We start from the raw sequence: 17,757 nt of genomic DNA, 5'->3' as shown, positions 1-17,757 counted from the left end.
GAACTTCACATTCGAGCTCCAAGTAATATTCGTTAAGAACATAATATTAAATAAATTTATAATAACATAAAGTGTATTGCAAAAACAAGATAATTATTATTACAAATAAAAATAATTAAATAATTTTCGTAGGTAAAATTTCAATTTAATAATTTTTTAATTTTACATGTCAAATTTTAATTTAATAATTTTTTAAATTTTACATGTCATATTTTAATTTAATAAGTTTTATATGTAAAATTTTAATTTAATCTTTTGTATTATAACTGATATTTCTTAAAGTACGGAAGTATGTCTAGGGGAGCAGGATAGTTTCTTATCCATTTCGGTCCGTTAATGATCGTTTCACGATTTAAATCAATCCATATCCCCGCAGGAAAATAGATATCACGACTGATAGCACCTTCTTGAATTACCGGAGCAACAAGTATAGTCTCTCCAAGAAGATATTCTGCAACCCGATTAAAAAGTAAAGTTTAATTACGTATAATTTATAGATCATACATTTGTAAAACATACTTTTTCTCCAGTTACTATTTTTTTCACCTATGAATAAATTTTCATAGATGAGGAAGAAAAATGAGAAATTATTTATTAGGTTTGGAATATGTTATACATGTATAATATTATGAAATTACCGTCATTAATTTTATGAGCTTCCTCATTAGTCGGATCGATCCACCAGATAGGTGGATTTACGGGCGTGCCTTTGGTGATAGCCTGCTGCATAGCGTTTAGAATTTCTGGCGTCATACTAGCATGCAAATCGGTATATTTCTTACAGATGGCAATGGTCTGAGAAAATATAGATAAGATATTATTATATCTCAGAATAATATTTTCTAAAAGAGTTAAATTAAATTATATTCGACAATGTTTTTATCTATTTATCTTGCATTTCATCTATTTTAAATAGAATTTTTTAGATTCTTTACTTCCTTGTCATAATCCCATGGCACGAAGGAATATTGCAACGACGGCATGAAGACGTTAGCTTGTAGCCATCTGATAAAGAGCTCTTTAGGTGGATATTCCGTACCGTTAAGCGAACCGTCCAAGTAGCCATTACCACCGATCATGTCTGGCAATACGTAAACATATCCATTGATATTCATCTGCAGCAGCGTCGTGATTAGCGTAGGCAGGCCATTGTTCCATGTCCATCTAGAGTCTTTGTCGATCATGCGAACGAATATCGGTAATTCTTGGCTGCGCCATCCTGTCCGTACTTCGATATAATCATTAAAATTGGTGGCCAGCGTCTGGACATATTCTTTTGTAAATATACCCGGTTGCATATCAAGTGAACCGTTCAACGCCGGAACCTGCGGTAACCAGGACACTTCGCCAGCATCGAATTTGAAGCTATCGATGCCAAGATTCTGAAGAAGCTTTAACCGTGCTATCCACCAGTTTATCGCTTTCGGATTCGTGAAATCGATTGTGGCGGCATTCGCACCTGAAAAAAATAGCACAATCGAATAATTAAAACTTCAATAATTTTCCCAATATGTTATCTCAAATACGCTTTCTTAATTTTAATATAATGTATTTAGAACCAAATTACAAGATTAATTACTTACTCATTTAAAATTGAAATTTTAGAGAGATGTTAAAAGGAAAAAAAGAGAAAGAATTACGAAAGCGTTTGAAAAATGTCCGTTAAATCAAGCAAACTTACCTTTCCACCAGGACATCTGAACGCGTCTATTCAGATCTTTGACAAAAAAAGAATTTTGCAAAGCAGTAGAGTATGCAGGGTCGCAGCCTTGATTGATGAACGGATGTATCCATAAAGTAACGCGAAAGCCTTTCTGCTTTAATCGTTGCACCAGAGCGGTGACGTTCGGAAACTTGATCGGATCAAACACAGCGGAACCATAACAAGTTTCCCAATTGTCATCAATTTCAATTTGACTGTTGTTGAATTTATTAGCGACAATATCGTTCGCGTAAGTCTCCACAATTTTATCAGTTACGTTAGCCTTATACCTGGCCCAAGTGGACCATATAGGATGTTGAATCATCCTTTCGTCAGGACGACCAGTCGGTTTACGCAAATGGGTTTTAACCATGTACTTATGAGCAGTCTTCGCATCCAGGAAGACACCTAGTTCATAATTGAGCTGAACGCTGTCACGATGTCGATATGGCGCCTTGTTCTTTGCGATGAGACATAAATAATTGTCTTGATAATTATTCTGATCGAGAAACAGCGGACTTGTCTCGTTCACATAGATAGAGACTCCTTTGCTGGATAACCAATAACGTTCGGACAGTGCCATGTTTGTAGGATGCGTTGGTAGATACGGTTCTTCCTCATAATACATGTGTTGTATAGGCCAATGTTGATAACGATATTGCGGTCCACCGTACCATTGCGTACCTTCAGTAAATTGGTAACAATCGGCAAGCTCGACGGTGGAATCTGCTACGCGAGTAATGTGTATGGTCTCGTGATCCTTATTTTGAGAAATAACTGTATGTATAACCTTTTGAGCACTTTTTATGCAAATTGTATTATTATCGCCACAATTCTGCTCAAGCACAAAGGGACTTTCTTGAGTTTGCGTTGAAGTCTTAGCGTGAAGAATGTTTATCATGTTTTCGCCGTCTGGAAGAAATATTGCATTTATTGATATAGTTTCTTCATTATCCTATTTAAAATTTAAAAAATTAAATAATTAAGAATTAATAAATTCAAAATTCAAAAATTCAAAATTCAAAAATTTAAAAATTCAAGAATTAAAAATTAAAAATTAAAAAATTAAAAATTAAAAAATATTTGTCCCAATTTATAAAGAGAAATATTAAATATACACTTGTAAGATTGATAAGAATAAATAGAAAAATTCATTTAACAAAATAATATAAAGGAGATGAAAAGCTATCTGTGTAACTCACCATTTTTCATAAGATTGAGAAAGATAAGGCTTTTAATGACGCTTATTTTAAAAAAGCCATTTTTGAGAGGAATTACTACTGACTGTACATTTTCGATTTCTTCGACATTGTCACTGCAAACCAACGCGCCGAGTGCGAACAACAGCAATATTATGGAAGAATACATCTGTAAAACAAACGCAACAGATATATGAATATATATTTTTAAATAATATAAATGTCGTTTCTTTAAAACATATAAAAAACATAAGATAAAGAAAATGGTATTTATTTGTACTGTACTTTATTTGTACATTTTAAATGTTTAATTTGTACATTTTAATTTGTACATTTTAATTTGTACATTTTAAATATACATCTTTTTTTCATCTATCTTAAAAACTACAAAAAAATTACTTACTGCTCCGTTTCAGTGGTTGCATCCTACACTATTCTTAATGATGACTGAATCAGCGATTCGCGCATCAATTTATATATACTTGCTCAACACAATAACAAATACTGTTAATATTTCACATGAATTGTGATACCCTATATACTTTTACACATTCTTGTAGCTTGCTTCAATAGCTTTTCAAAACACTATAATAAAGTATTTTTTCATTGAGATACTTTTCGAGTTATGAGGCTTGCAATAATTTTTTAATTTTACATAAATCGTAAAATATCTTGTAAAATGTTCATTTCTCGATTATCTTACTTTAATACATTTATGCACAAAATAATGTGAGAAATCGATTGGTAAAGAAAAAACATAGGTATTTTTAAGAAAAAATATGTAATTATTAATTGCAAATTACATATTTTTTCTCCGAAACAATTATGTGTTTAAAGAAACTATTATGACTACCGTTCTTTTCCAATGGTTACGTTCTTACGCCAATTTTAATGATGATTAAATCAACGATGCCGTTTGTACCGATTTATATATACAATGAGAACAAACACTGCATTGTACTGACGTGTGTATCAGTTGTATATGAATTAAGTACCTAATCTTGTACCGAATTGATGATTAAAATTCGCATATCAAATCACAGGTAGATTACATAGATATCCAATCAGATATCTAATTTTTAATTATCAGTATGCAATAAATATCAAACTGCAAATTACAAAACGCGTACTATAAGTTTTTATACTATATGTTTTTTAGATAATATAGTTCTTATACTTGTATTTGCTTTTGTTTAACGCTATGAGCGAATATATAAATACGCAAAAAATACCACACTGATAAAAAAATAGTTATCATCATATATATAGTTATTTTTAGCAGCAGTTATATCTAAAATCAATATTACTATATGCACAAGGTTATTATTAATATTATTAGTATTATAGCATTGATAACTATAAAAATATAAATCTCAATAATCTTTTTTACTATGTAATTATAATTTATCTTTTTTGAGTGCAAATAATAGTTATATAACTGTTATTTAATTTACCGGACATATATGTACATATATAGTTAGCCAAATAAATTAAAATTATAACATGATGAGACTCAATAAGTTTAAATATTATTTTGTGTAATTAATGATAGATCCGATGATTAATATAGTTACAATTCGTTTTTATAACTGCTTGTGATCGAGTTATGCATTATATTATGGATATATTTTCATAGATAAACAGCAGATAAATAATAGATTGTAAATATTAAAAAATTTGTGATTAATATTTCTGATAAGATAAAATATTTATCATATAATTAATATAGATGAAAATTATAATTTCGAATTACAATATCTTTTTTAAAATTTATAATAGCTAAATTATATTAATCATTATTATATATATTATTATATATAATAAAGGGTGTCTCATTTTAATTTATCATCATTAAAAACTTTTTTATTTGTGATTCTGCAAAATAATGATTCTAATAAAAGTTGTTTAATTCGAAGAGAACATAAAACGATGTCATTAATTTAATCTTGGGTGGCGTCGTCAAGACAAGGTCATCTTGAATTTTTCTAATGAAACCTCTTACTTTTTATTAAATATTCATATAGCTTCTTATAACTAACTATCAATTCAAATTACATGTTTTTTTCTTAAAAACAACTGTGTGTTTTTTTACACCAATTAATTTATTTCATTAATTCTAGCATAAAAGTACTGAGATAAAATAATCGAAAAATGAATATTTTATGAAATATTTTATAGTTAGTGTAAAATTAAAAAATTCTTTAAGCCTCATAACTCTCAGAAAGTACTTAAAACAAATACTTTATTATGTTTTGGAAAGCTCTCGAGATAAGCAATATAATCTCAGATGAGAATATCATGATTTTATTTCATTGCATTAGAATTTTATTCATTGCTTAAAAAAATTAAATCTGTAAAATTAGATTTTGCATCAAAAAATTTTATCCTTCTAGTTACTGAAAACATACAAATAATATAATAAATATATAATTACAAAATTTTACTTACGTAGAAAGTGCTATTGTTTATAAAAATATGAATATTTATTACAAAAGAGAGATTTATTACATAAAGTAGAGAGATATAAGTAGCCAATAATAATGTAATTTACATATGTAAATAGAAAAAACTAAAAATATTGCAATAAATTACGTAAATTTGCGCTAATTGCGCAAAATTAAAAGATTAGCGCAGTTAATCTTTTTATTATATTGATTATATATATTGATATAAAGTTGATATACGATAAGCGATTTATCCTATCAGTAATTATTAATCACGAGAGAGAATTTTCGGTAACATTATTAGTTTTTTAATACCTATTTGTGTTATATATTTTTCTATAAATGTGTATCTATAAATGATAAATATTTAAAAACGAAAGAAAACAAGAAATTTATATTCAAATATAAACAATTATAAAACAAATTATTACGATATATTAATTATCATTTTTATAATATATGTAGATAAGATAATATATATAAGATGTTCTCATTTTAATCAATCATCTCTAAGATTTTTGTTTTTGATTTTAAAAAAATGTTTTAGATAAAAATTGCAGGATTTCAAGGGGAACATAAAATGGATCGAATGAAATTTTTTTGTAGAAAGATATCTCACATATTTAGGAGGATTAATCTTTATGAATAGAACTATCTTATAGTTGTTAGATTATATAAATATTAAGCATATAACTAAGTTCCCGCCGTTTTTTCACTTGAAAAATACATTTATTTTAATAAGAAAATGAATTAATATATTAATCAAAATATAATTCATTGTTTTCTATAACATTTTCCCACTTTTTATGCAAAAATTAGATTCCGCGACGATAGAACGACATGTTTTTTGAAGCAATCCATTGATCGATTCATTTTTGGACTTCTTCGTAATTGGAGAAGTGTGTATCGGCGAGAGCGTGTTGCATTAATCGGAAAAAAGGATAATCCGATGGGATCAATTCTGGAAAATAGACTGGTGCGGCAGAATTTTCGAGGTCCAATAGTAATATTCGTTAAGAATGTAATATTAAATAAATTTATAATAACATAAAGTATATTGTAAAAACAAGATAATTATTATTACAAATAAAAACAATTAAATAATTTTCGTAGGTAAAATTTCTATTTAAATTTTTAATTTTACATGTCAAATTTTAATTTAATAATTTTTTAAATTTTACATGTCAAATTTTAATTTAATAATTTTTATATGTAAAATTTTAATTTTTTTTTGTATTCTTACTGATATTTCTTAAAATACGGAAGTGTGTCTAGGGGAGCATTATAGTTTCTTATCCATTTCGGTCCGTTAATAATTGTTTCACGATTTAGATCAAGCCATATTCCCGCAGGAAAATAGATATCGCGACTAATGGCACCTTCTTGAATTACCGGAGCAACAAGTATAGTCTCTCCAAGAAGATATTCTGCAACCCGATTAAAAAGTAAAGTTTAATTACGTATAATTTATAGATCATACATTTGTAAATCATACTTTTTCTCGAGTTACTATTTTTTTCACTTATGAATATATTTTCATAGATGAGGAAGACAAATGAGAAATTATTTGTTAGGTTTGGAATATGTTATATACATGTATAATATTATGAAATTACCGTCATTAATTTTATGAGCTTCCTTATTAGTCGGGTCGATCCACCAGATAGGTGGATTTACGGGCGTGCCTTTGGTGATAGCCTGCTGCATAGCGTTTAGAATTTCCGGCGTCATAGTAGCATGCAAATCGGTATATTTCTTACAGATGGCAATGGTCTGAGAAAATATAGATAAGATATTATGATCTCAGAATAATATTTTGTAAAAGAGTTAAATTAAACTAATGTTTTTATCTCTTATAGCATTTCATCTATTTCAAATAGAATTTTTCAGATTCTTTACTTCTTTGTCATAATCCCATGGCACGAAGGAATATTGCAACGACGGCATGAAGACGTTAGCTTGAAGCCATCTGATAAAGAGCTCTTTAGCTGGATATTCCGTATCGTTAAGTGAACCGCCCAAGTAGCCATCACCACCGATCATGTCTGGCAATACGTAAACGTATCCATTGAGATTCATCTGCAGCAGCGTCGTGATTAACGTAGGCAGGCCATTGTTCCATGTCCATTTAGAGTCTTTGTCGATCATGCGAACGAATATCGGTAATTCTTGGCTGCGCCATCCTGTCCGTACTTCGATATAATCATTAAAATTGGTGGCCAGCGTCTGGACATATTCCTTCGTAAATATACCCGGTTGCATATCAAGTGAACCGTTCAACGCCGGAACCTGCGGTAACCAGGACACTTCGCCAGCATCGAATTTGAAGCTATCGATGCCAAGATTCTGAAGAAGCTTTAACCGTGCTATCCACCAGTTTATCGCTTTTGGATTCGTGAAATCGATTGTGGCAGCATTCGCACCTGAAAAAAATAGCACAATCGAATAATTAAAACTTGAATAATTCCCCCAATAAGTTATCTCAAATCCGCTTTCTTAATTTTAATATAATGTATTTAGAACCAAATTACAAGATTAATTACTTATTCATTTAAAATTGAAATTTTAGAGAGATGATACAAGGAAAAGGAAGAGAAAAAATAACGAAAGCGTTTAACAGAAGATGTCTGTTAAATCGACTGCCAAATTTACCTTTCCACCACGACATCTGAATGCGTCCATCCAGATTTTTGGCAAAATAGTTGTTGCGCAATGCAATAGAATATGTGGGTTCGCAGTCCCGATTGATGAACGGATGTATCCATAAAGTAACACGGAAGCCTTTCTGTTTTAATCGTTGCACCAGAGCGGTGACGTTAGGAAACTTAATCGGATCAAACACAGCGGAACCATAACAAGTTTCCCATTTGTCATCAATTTCAAATTGACTGTTGTTGAATTTATTGGCGACAATATCGTTCGCGTAAGTCTCCACAATTTTATCAGTTATGTTAGCCTTATACCTGGCCCAAGTGGACCATATAGGATGTTGAATCATCCTTCTGTCAGGACGACCCGTCGGTTTACCCAAATGGGTTTTAACCATGTACTGATGAGCAGCCTTCGGATCCAGGAAGACACCTAGTTCATAATTTAGCTGGACGTTGTCACGATGTCTATATGGCGCCTTGTTCTTTGCGATGAGGCATAAATAATTGTCTCGATAATTATTCTGATCAAGAAACAGCGGATTTGTCTCGTTCACATAGATAGAGACTCCTTTGCTGGATAACCAGTAACGTTCGGACAGTGCCATGTTTGTGGGATGCGTTGGTAGATACGGCTCTTCCTCATAATACATGTGTTGTATAGGCCAATGTTGATAACGATGTTGCGGTCCACCGAACCATTGCGTACCTTCAGTAAATTGGTAACAATCGGCAAGCTCGGCAGTGAAATCTGCTACGCGGGTAATGTGAATGGTCTCGTGATCCTTACTTCCAATAATAATAGTATGCATAACATTAGCACTTTTTACGCAAAGTCTATTATTACCGCCACAATTCTGCTCAAGCACGAAGGGACTCTCTTGAGTTTGCGGTAAAGTTTTAGTGTGAAGAATGTTTATCATGTTCTCGCCGTCTGAAAGAAATATTGTATTTCTTGAAATAGTTTCTTCATTATGCTTTTTAAAATTTTAAAAATTAAATAATTAAGAATTAAAAAATTAAAAATTCGAAAATTCAAAATTATAAAATTAAAATATTAAAAATTAAAAAACTAAAAAATTAAAAAGTTAAAAATTAAAAAATAATTGTCCCAATTTATAGAGAGAAATATTAAACATACACTTGTGAGATTGATAAGAATAAAGAGAAGAATTCACTTAACAAAATAATATAAAGAAGATAAAAAGCTATCTGCGTAACTCACCATTTTTCGTAAGATTGAGAAAGATGAGGCTTTTAATAATGGTTATTTCAAGAAGACCATTTTTGATAGGAATTACTACTGACTGTACATTTTCGATTTCTTCGACATTGTCACCGCAAACCAATGCGCCGAGTGCGAACAACAGTAATATTATGGAAGAATGCATCTCAAAAACAAACGCAACAGTTATTATTGAATATATATTTTTAAATAATATAAATGTCGTTTCTTTAAAACATATAAAAAACATTAGATAAAGAAAATGGTATTTATTTGTACTGTACTTTATTTGTACATTTTAAATATACATCTTTTTTTCATCTATCTTAAAAACTACAAAAAAATTACTTACTGCTCCGTTCCAGTGGTTGCACCCCACACTATTCTTAATGATGACTGAATCAGCGATGCTATTCGCATCAATTTATATATACTTGCTCAACACAATAACAAATACTGCATTCTGTTAATATTCCACATGAATTGTGAAAAACAATAATATCACATATTGAATTGATGATAAAAATGGGATATCAAATCATTATTTGATATAGATAGTTTCTGATATCCAATTTTTAATTATCAATATCTCTGCAATTGTTTGCGTAAATATTTTATGGGAATCTTTTTAAATATTATAGATGTTCGGTGCCATTTGCCTATACTTCAGAATACACACTAGTAGGCAATTCCTTTTTGCAAATTGTAAGTTATATAATTTGCTTGAATGACAAATTGCTCAATTAAAATAAAAAATTATACATATATATACATATGTATATATATAATGTCTCATTTTAACTTAGACAAAAGATCCAATTTGTGCGAGTATTAATATGCAGTGAAAAAAGGCAGCTTGTTATATGATCGCTAAGATATGAAGATTTAACGTTACGCACAACTCGTATGTAATAGTTGTTATTATTTATAAAGCATTCCTTTCAGCGTCAGCGCTTCGTTGTGTGCTGGGTAATACATGACAGTGGATTCTTTCTTTTCGCCACGTGCTAATACTCGCGCAAATAGATTGATCTTTTTGAATTAATTTTTCATTAATTATTGCGAAAATCGCAAAATGGTACACGATTTTTCTATTCAGCTTAACTCTTTTATCTGCATGCGAGAGGTAATACAGTTATTATCAGACACTTTGTATTATATATAATTGCACTATATTTTTTTTAAATTTTAATTAAATTATTCATCATCATTCATATAATTTTCAAAAATTATTTACACTTATTTTCTAGCTATTTTCTTAATTTGATATCAAATGATAAGTAACACAGACGACAGTATTGCATAAGTCCCCTTCAAAAGCAAGTAAAAATATATTGTTAAATTAGTTAACTAAATTAGTAAAATTTAACTAAACATAAAAATATATTACCAAAGTCCATGTTACAATGTCAATTTTGTTTTTGAAGGGGACATTTAACTAAATTAGTTAACTAAATTAGTAAACTAAACTAAGTTTATTTTAGAAAATTTTTTGAAAAAGGTGTGTTAAAAACTTGAATTTAAAAAAACCAGGTATATAATTGCAAAATTTCATTTATATAAGATGCTATGGCACATCATATATAATAGAATATTATTTATTACAAGAAAAGTATATAAAATAATGGATAGTAATATTACCTATCTAATTAATAATAAACGTCTATTCTGATAGATAACATTACACAATTGTAATCTTTCAGTACATTAATTATTTGTGACGTACAATATACGATAAACATTTTATTCTATCAGTATTATTAATTACAATTGTCATACTTCTGATAAACTATCTGTTATCTATTTGTGTATATCAGATAAACTATCTGTTATCTATTTGTTATCTATTAAAATATATCCATAACAAATATTAAATGTTTAATAAATGTACATCCATAACGAATATTAAACATTTAATATGTAAGGAAAGGACAGATTTTAGATATAAGCGATTATAGATCAAATATTTATTAATATGTTAATTATTGATTTATATTATTGATTTTATTTATTATCTATCATTTTAATTTATCATTTACAGTAGAAACGATTATATTATATTTTTTAGAAAATACGTAATAAAATTAATGAGGATATTTCAACAGCACATATTTTTAATCGTGTAATGTCGTTTAACCAAGTCCTAAATTGAAGGCTGAAAAATAATTAATGATACATCTGTTTGTTATGATGATTATTTTAGTATTGTAATAATAAAAAAAAGGTCTACGTAAAAAGTATACGTTACGCATACTATAAATCAATGCGTGCATATGCGTGAAACGGAACGTAGCCAATTAATATTCTCCATCAAATATAAAATATTTTTATAATCATAATTAAATTTCCTGCAAAGACACAACAGTAGTCAAAAGACACAACAGTAGTGTCTTGTGCTAAGTCCACGCAACAACAATAATAAGACGCGTCTTACATTGTATTAGTATTATATTAAACAATAAAAATTTAAGTTAACATGTATATCAGGGGTAAATTTTATTTATATTATAGATTATAGAATAAACCTATATAAAACAATATTTTTTCAACGTTAAATATGTATTTCTTAATTATTGAAAAAAATATTTTAAATACATTTATTTAATAATAACTATACGTTTTTTAAACATTAAAAATATATATTCAAATATATATTCAATCGTTTTATAATAAATATTTATCAAATATTAAAAAATATTTTTTCAAATGTTAAAATAAATATTTTTGTAATGAATAAAAGGGGATTTAACCCCATGATTTTCAACATTTTTCAAACATTTTTAAAAATATTTTTAAAAACATTGTCTGCTGATTGGGTTATTGTTGTTTGTATATAATAATGGTTTTAAAAAATATTTATGTAATGTTCATTTAATTTCTATTTTATATTAATTATGCCAAATATAAATAAATATTAAATTAATGTTTAATAACTGTTAAATAAATATTTTAATAAATTATATTATATATAATATTATATAAATTAATATAATTATATTATTTATTAATATAATTATATTAATATAATTATATTATATTATATAAATTAAATTAATATAAATTAAATTAAATTAATATAATTATATTATATTGGGTATGGGAATAAGTTTTAATCGTTTTTTATGTAGAAAAAGAGCATAGTTTGAATATGAAAATATTAAATGATTTTATTCAAAATATTTTCCATCTGAAGCGACAATCTTCGCCCATCTTTCAGGCAATAAACGGATTCCTCGAGTGAAGAATTCTATTTCTTTCGAGGCGATCCAATCATCGACCCATTTTTGTATGCTGTCATATGAAGTGAAGCGTGTGGTACCCAATTTCCTGCCTTCTGAACCATTCCCAGCGCATGTAGACGTTTTCCAACGGTGGACCGATCAACACCCAATGCTGCAGACAATTCTTCAAGTGTCTGACATGGATCAATATCAAGCAATTCCTCAAGTTCCTCATTTTGGAACTTTTTTGGGGCACCATCGCGTTCTTTGTCGTTGATATCGAAATTACCACTTTTGAAGCGTTGGAACCAATATCTGCAAGTTGGCTCTGATGGAGAATGGTCGCCGTAAACATCCACAAGCAAACGGCACGTTTCCGCAGCACTTTTCTTCAAAAGATAGTAGTGGAGAAGAACTTCCCGCAAATGCTGCTTTTTTGGAACAAATTCCGACATTTTCGATGCGATATGAATACTTATTGTTTGCACTCCAAACAAAAGTCTTATACTGCGTTTAACAACTCACATACACACCTTTTACATCCATGTATCGAAAGGTTAGAAAAGATGCAAGCAATACTATTAATGCCATCTATGGAAAAACGATTAAAACTTATTCCCATACCCAATATTATATAAATTAAATTAAATTATATTTGGCATAATTAATATAAAATAGAAATTAAATAAGCATCACATAAATATTTTTTAAAATCATTATTGAAAACAAAAAATAATGTTAATGTAAATATAAAAATATATATTAAGTAAATATTAAATAAATATTAAATAAACATAACATTATTATTTTCTCTAAATTGCTATTTTAAACGAACGTTTCATAAAAAATAAATATTAAATAAACATTAAATAAATATTATATTTGCAATAAATTGTACAAATGTACAATTTAATGAATAATAAATATTAAAAATATATTTAAAAAACATTCTCTGCTGGTTGGGCCGTCATATTCACCAGATATTGTTCCATCGGATTATTACTTGTTCCGATCCATGGAACACGACCTGGCTAAGCAGCGCTTCCAATCTTACGAAGATACAAAAAATTGGATCGATTGATGGATAGCATCAAAAGATGAGTTGTTCTTTCGACGCGGAATCGGTATGTTGCCAGAAAAATAGGAAAAAGTAGTGGCTAGCGATAGACAATACTTTGAAAAATAATAATGTACATAATTTTTCACAATAAAGTCTTAAATTTACAAAAAAATCCCTCAAAATTAAGTCACAGTCCTATAACATAATAACATACATAAAGTGTATTGCAAAAACAAGATAATTATTATTACAAATAAAAACAATTAAATAATTTTAGTAGATATAATTTTAATTTAATAATTTTACAATTTTACATATCAAATTTTAATTTAATAATTTTTATATATAAAATTTTAATTTTTTCTTTTGCATTATTACTGATATTTTTTGAAGTACGGAAGTGTGTCTAGGGGAGCAGGATAGTTTCTTATCCATTTCGGTCCGCTAATGATCGTTTCATGATTTAGATCCAGCCATATTCCCGCAGGTAAATAGATATCGCGACTGATGGCACCTTCTTGAATTACCGGAGCAATAAGTATAGTCTCTCCAAGAAGATATTCTGCAACCCGATTAAAAAGTAAAGTTTAATTACATATAATTTATAGATCATACATTTGTAAATCATACTTTTTCTCTAGTTACTATTTTTTTCACTTATGAATAAATTTTCATAGATGAGGAAGAAAAATGAGAAATTATTTATTAGGTTTGGAATATGTTATACATGTATAATATTATGAAATTACCGTCATTAATTTTATGAGCTTCCTTATTAGTCGGATCGATCCACCAGATAGGTGGATTTACGGGCGTGCCTTTGGTGATAGCCTGCTGCATAGCGTTTAAAATTTCTGGCGTCATACTAGCATGCAAATCGGTATATTTCTTACAGATGGCAATGGTCTGAGAAAATATAGATAAGATATTATTATCTCAGAATAAAATTTTGTAAAAGAGTTAAATTAAATTAAATTCGACAATGTTTTTATTATGTTTCTCTCATAGCATTTCATCTATTTCAAAAAGAATTTTTCAGATTCTTTACTTCTTTGTCATAATCCCATGGCACGAAGGAATATTGCAACGACGGCATGAAGACGTTAGCTTGTAGCCATCTGATAAAGAGCTCTTTAGGTGGATATTCCGTATCGTTAAGCGAACCATCCAAGTAGCCATTACCACCGATCATGTCTGGCAATACGTAAACATATCCATTGAGATTCATCTGCAGCAACGTCGTGATTAGCGTAGGCAGGCCATTGTTCCATGTCCATCTAGAGTCTTTGTCGATCATGCGAACGAATATCGGCAATTCCTGGCTACGCCATCCTACTCGTATTTCGATATAATCATTAAAATTGGTGGCTAGCGTCTGGACATATGCTTTCGTAAATATTCCTGGTTGCATATCAAGTGAACCGCTCAAGTTCGCCACCTGTGGTAACCAGGACACTTCGCCAGCGTCGAATTTGAAGCTATCGATGCCAAGTTTCTGAAGAAATTTCAATCGATCTACCCACCACTTTACTGCTTTTGGATTCGTGAAATCGATCGTGGCAGCTTCCGCTCCTGAATAAAGTAGCACATTTAAATGATTGAAATTCGAAGAATTTTTCGAATATCCCCAAGAAATATTAAGAAACAGTTATATAACTGTTATAAATTCTTATTAACAATGTAAATACAATATAACACGTGTATTATGTAACAGGTGTGTTATTAAGTGGGAAATTATATCTAATAGTTATATAACTGTCACTTGGTGTTTGTTGAGATGTTTACATTATCAGATACATTTTCATTAATTTTGCAATGCAATTTAGAAAAAAAATAAATTACCAAAATAAATTATTTAGCATTTAAAATTGAAACTTTAAAAAGCTGCGGAAAGAAAAGAGCAAAGGATTGCAGTGTTAATTAAGAAATATTCCATATAGCATCCTATGTCCAAAAAACATTAACAAGACATCCTGAAGATGTTTAATCGCCCAAAGATATCTTCTGGATACCTTTTGGACATCTTTAGATATGCATGCTATATGGGATCTTCTTTAAGTCGACTATGACCTCACCTTGCCACCACGACATTTCAACGCGTCCATCCAGATTTTTGGCAAAATAGTTGTTGCGCAATGCAAAAGAATATGCAGGTTCGCAGCCTCGATTGATGAACGGATGTATCCATAAAGTAACGCGAAAACCTTTCTGTTTTAATCGTTGCACCAGAGCAGTGACGTTGGGAAACTTGATCGGATCAAACACAGCGGAACCATAACAAGTTTCCCATTTGTCATCAATTTCAATTTGACTGTTGTTGAATTTATTGGCGATAATCTCGTCCGCATAAGTCTCCACAATTTTATCAGTTACGTTAGCCTTGTATCTGGCCCAAGTGGACCATATAGGATGTTGAATCATCCTTTTGTCAGGACGACCAGTCGGTTTACCCAAATGGGTTTTAACCATGTACTGATGAGCAGTTTTCGGATCCAGGAAGACACCTAGTTCATAATTTAGCTGGACGCTGTCACGATGTCGATATGGCGCCTTGTTCTTTGCGATGAGGCATAGATAATTGTCTCGATAATTATTCTGATCAAGGAACAGCGGATTTGTCTCGTTCACATAGATAGAGACTCCTTTGCTGGATAACCAGTAACGTTCGGACAGTGCCATGTTTGTAGGATGCGTTGGCAGATACGGCTCTTCCTCATAATACATGTGTTGTATGGGCCAATGTTGATAACGATGTTGCGGTCCACCGAACCATTGCGTACCTTCAGTAAATTGGTAACAATCGGCAAGCTCGGCGGTGGAATCTGCTACGCGAGTAATGTGGATGGTCTCGTGATCCTTACTTCCAATAATAACAGTATGCATAACATTAGCACTTTTTACGCAAAGTCTATTATTACCGCCACAATTCTGCTCAAACACGAAGGGACTCTCTTGAATTTGCGGTGAAGTCTTAGTGTGAAGAATGTTTATCATGTTCTCGCCGTCTGAAAGAAATATTGTATTTATTGATATAGTTTCTTCATTATGCTTTTTAAAATTTTTAAAATTAAATAATTAAGAATTAAAAAATTCAAAATTCAAAATTATAAAATTAAAATATTAAAAAATTAAATAACTAAAAAATTAAAAAGTTAAAAATTAAAAAATAATTGTCCCAATTTATAGAAAGAAATATTAAACATACACGTGTGAGATTGATAAGAATAAATAGAAGAATTCACTACACAAAATAATATAAAGGAAATAAAAAGCTATCTGCGTAATTCACCATTTTTTGTAAGATTGAGAAAGATGAGGCTTTTAATGATGGTTATTTCAAGAAGGCCATTTTTGATAGGAATTACTACTGACTGTACATTTTCGATTTCTTCGACATTGTCACCGCAAACAAACGCGCCGAGTGCGAACAACAGCAATATTATAGAAGAATGCATCTCTAAAACAAACGCAACAGATATTATTGAATATATATTTTTAAATAATGTAAATGTTATTTCTTTAAAACATATAAAAACATTAGATAAAGAAAATGGTATTTATTTGTACATTTTAAATATACGTCTTTTTTTCATCTATTTTAAAAACTACAAAAAAATTACTTACTGCTCCGTTCCAGTGGTTGCACCCTACACTATTCTAATGATGACTGAATCAGCGATGCTATTCGCATCAATTTATATATACTTGCTCAACACAATAACAAATACTGCATTCTGTTAATATTCCACATGAATTGTGAAAAACAATAATATCACATATTGAATTGATGATAAAAATGGGATATCAAATCACTATTTGATATAGATAGTTTCTGATATCCAATTTTTAATTATCAATATCTCTGCAATTGTTTGCGTAAATATTTTATGGGAATCTTTTTAAATATTATAGATGTTCGGTGCCATTTGCCTTTACTTCAGAATACACACTAGTAGGCAATTCCTTTTTGCACGTGCAAATTGTAAGTTATATAATTTGCTTGAATGACAAATTGCTCAATTAAAGTAAAAAAAAAAATATATATATATACATATATACATGTGTGTATAATTACACACACACACACACACACACACACACACACACACACACACACACACACACACACACACACACACACACACACACACACACACACATACACATATATATATATATATACACACCGTGGCCCATTTTAATCGACGCACCTGAATATCTCCGTTGGTAAGCCGAATACAAAAAAATTGTTCAGACA

The 17,757-nt window shown here is 29.6% G+C and overlaps 3 protein-coding genes across 3 annotated transcripts; all 3 read right to left on the bottom strand.

Annotated features, from left to right (window-relative positions):
• Positions 1-240: 240 nt before the first annotated feature.
• LOC112639508 (myogenesis-regulating glycosidase-like) lies at positions 241-3,485 on the bottom strand. The gene is made up of 6 exons (XM_025413692.1): positions 3,305-3,485; positions 2,905-3,072; positions 1,682-2,614; positions 936-1,459; positions 639-795; positions 241-451 (listed from the first exon to the last, which is right to left on the bottom strand). The coding sequence occupies exons 1-6, from the start codon at positions 3,324-3,326 to the stop codon at positions 261-263; spliced, it is 1,995 nt and encodes a 664-aa protein (XP_025269477.1). The 5' UTR covers positions 3,327-3,485; the 3' UTR covers positions 241-260.
• Positions 3,486-6,584: 3,099 nt separating this feature from the next.
• Positions 6,585-9,637, bottom strand: LOC105249063 (myogenesis-regulating glycosidase-like). Its single transcript, XM_025413708.1, has 6 exons — positions 9,571-9,637; positions 9,219-9,384; positions 7,998-8,927; positions 7,245-7,768; positions 6,962-7,118; positions 6,585-6,772 (listed from the first exon to the last, which is right to left on the bottom strand). Exons 2-6 carry the CDS (start codon positions 9,382-9,384, stop codon positions 6,585-6,587), a joined length of 1,965 nt encoding a protein of 654 aa, XP_025269493.1. The 5' UTR covers positions 9,571-9,637.
• Positions 9,638-13,850: 4,213 nt separating this feature from the next.
• Positions 13,851-17,232, bottom strand: LOC105257509 (myogenesis-regulating glycosidase). The gene is made up of 7 exons (XM_025413913.1): positions 17,228-17,232; positions 17,124-17,146; positions 16,789-16,956; positions 15,575-16,504; positions 14,548-15,071; positions 14,249-14,405; positions 13,851-14,061 (listed from the first exon to the last, which is right to left on the bottom strand). Exons 1-7 carry the CDS (start codon positions 17,230-17,232, stop codon positions 13,874-13,876), a joined length of 1,995 nt encoding a protein of 664 aa, XP_025269698.1. The 3' UTR covers positions 13,851-13,873.
• Between the last annotated feature and the right edge of the window lie 525 nt (positions 17,233-17,757).

The sequence above is a fragment of the Camponotus floridanus genome, unplaced genomic scaffold, assembly GCF_003227725.1.
Source record: "Camponotus floridanus strain SB8 unplaced genomic scaffold, Cflo_v7.5 scaffold11, whole genome shotgun sequence".
In the NCBI taxonomy this organism is placed as follows: domain Eukaryota; kingdom Metazoa; phylum Arthropoda; class Insecta; order Hymenoptera; family Formicidae; genus Camponotus; species Camponotus floridanus.
Note: the sequence above shows the minus strand (reverse complement) of the source record. Positions and strands in the feature narration are given on the sequence as shown.

Excerpts from the sequence above, each read along its gene's own strand:
- LOC105249063 (XM_025413708.1), bottom strand. The coding sequence starts at position 9,384 with ATGCATTCTTCCATAATATTACTGTTGTTCGCACTCGGCGCATTGGTT. Across the intron at positions 7,769-7,997 it reads TCAGATGTCGTGGTGGAAAG|GTGCGAATGCTGCCACAATC; the intron begins GTAAATTTGGCA and ends TATTTTTTTCAG. Across the intron at positions 6,773-6,961 it reads AGCTCATAAAATTAATGACG|AATATCTTCTTGGAGAGACT; the intron begins GTAATTTCATAA and ends ATCGGGTTGCAG.
- LOC105257509 (XM_025413913.1), bottom strand. Across the intron at positions 16,505-16,788 it reads TCTCAATCTTACAAAAAATG|ACGGCGAGAACATGATAAAC; the intron begins GTGAATTACGCA and ends TATTTCTTTCAG. Across the intron at positions 15,072-15,574 it reads TGAAATGTCGTGGTGGCAAG|GAGCGGAAGCTGCCACGATC; the intron begins GTGAGGTCATAG and ends TACTTTATTCAG.
- LOC112639508 (XM_025413692.1), bottom strand. The coding sequence starts at position 3,326 with ATGCAACCACTGAAACGGAGCA. Across the intron at positions 796-935 it reads CATGGGATTATGACAAGGAA|ACCATTGCCATCTGTAAGAA; the intron begins GTAAAGAATCTA and ends ATATTTTCTCAG. Across the intron at positions 452-638 it reads AGCTCATAAAATTAATGACG|AATATCTTCTTGGAGAGACT; the intron begins GTAATTTCATAA and ends ATCGGGTTGCAG.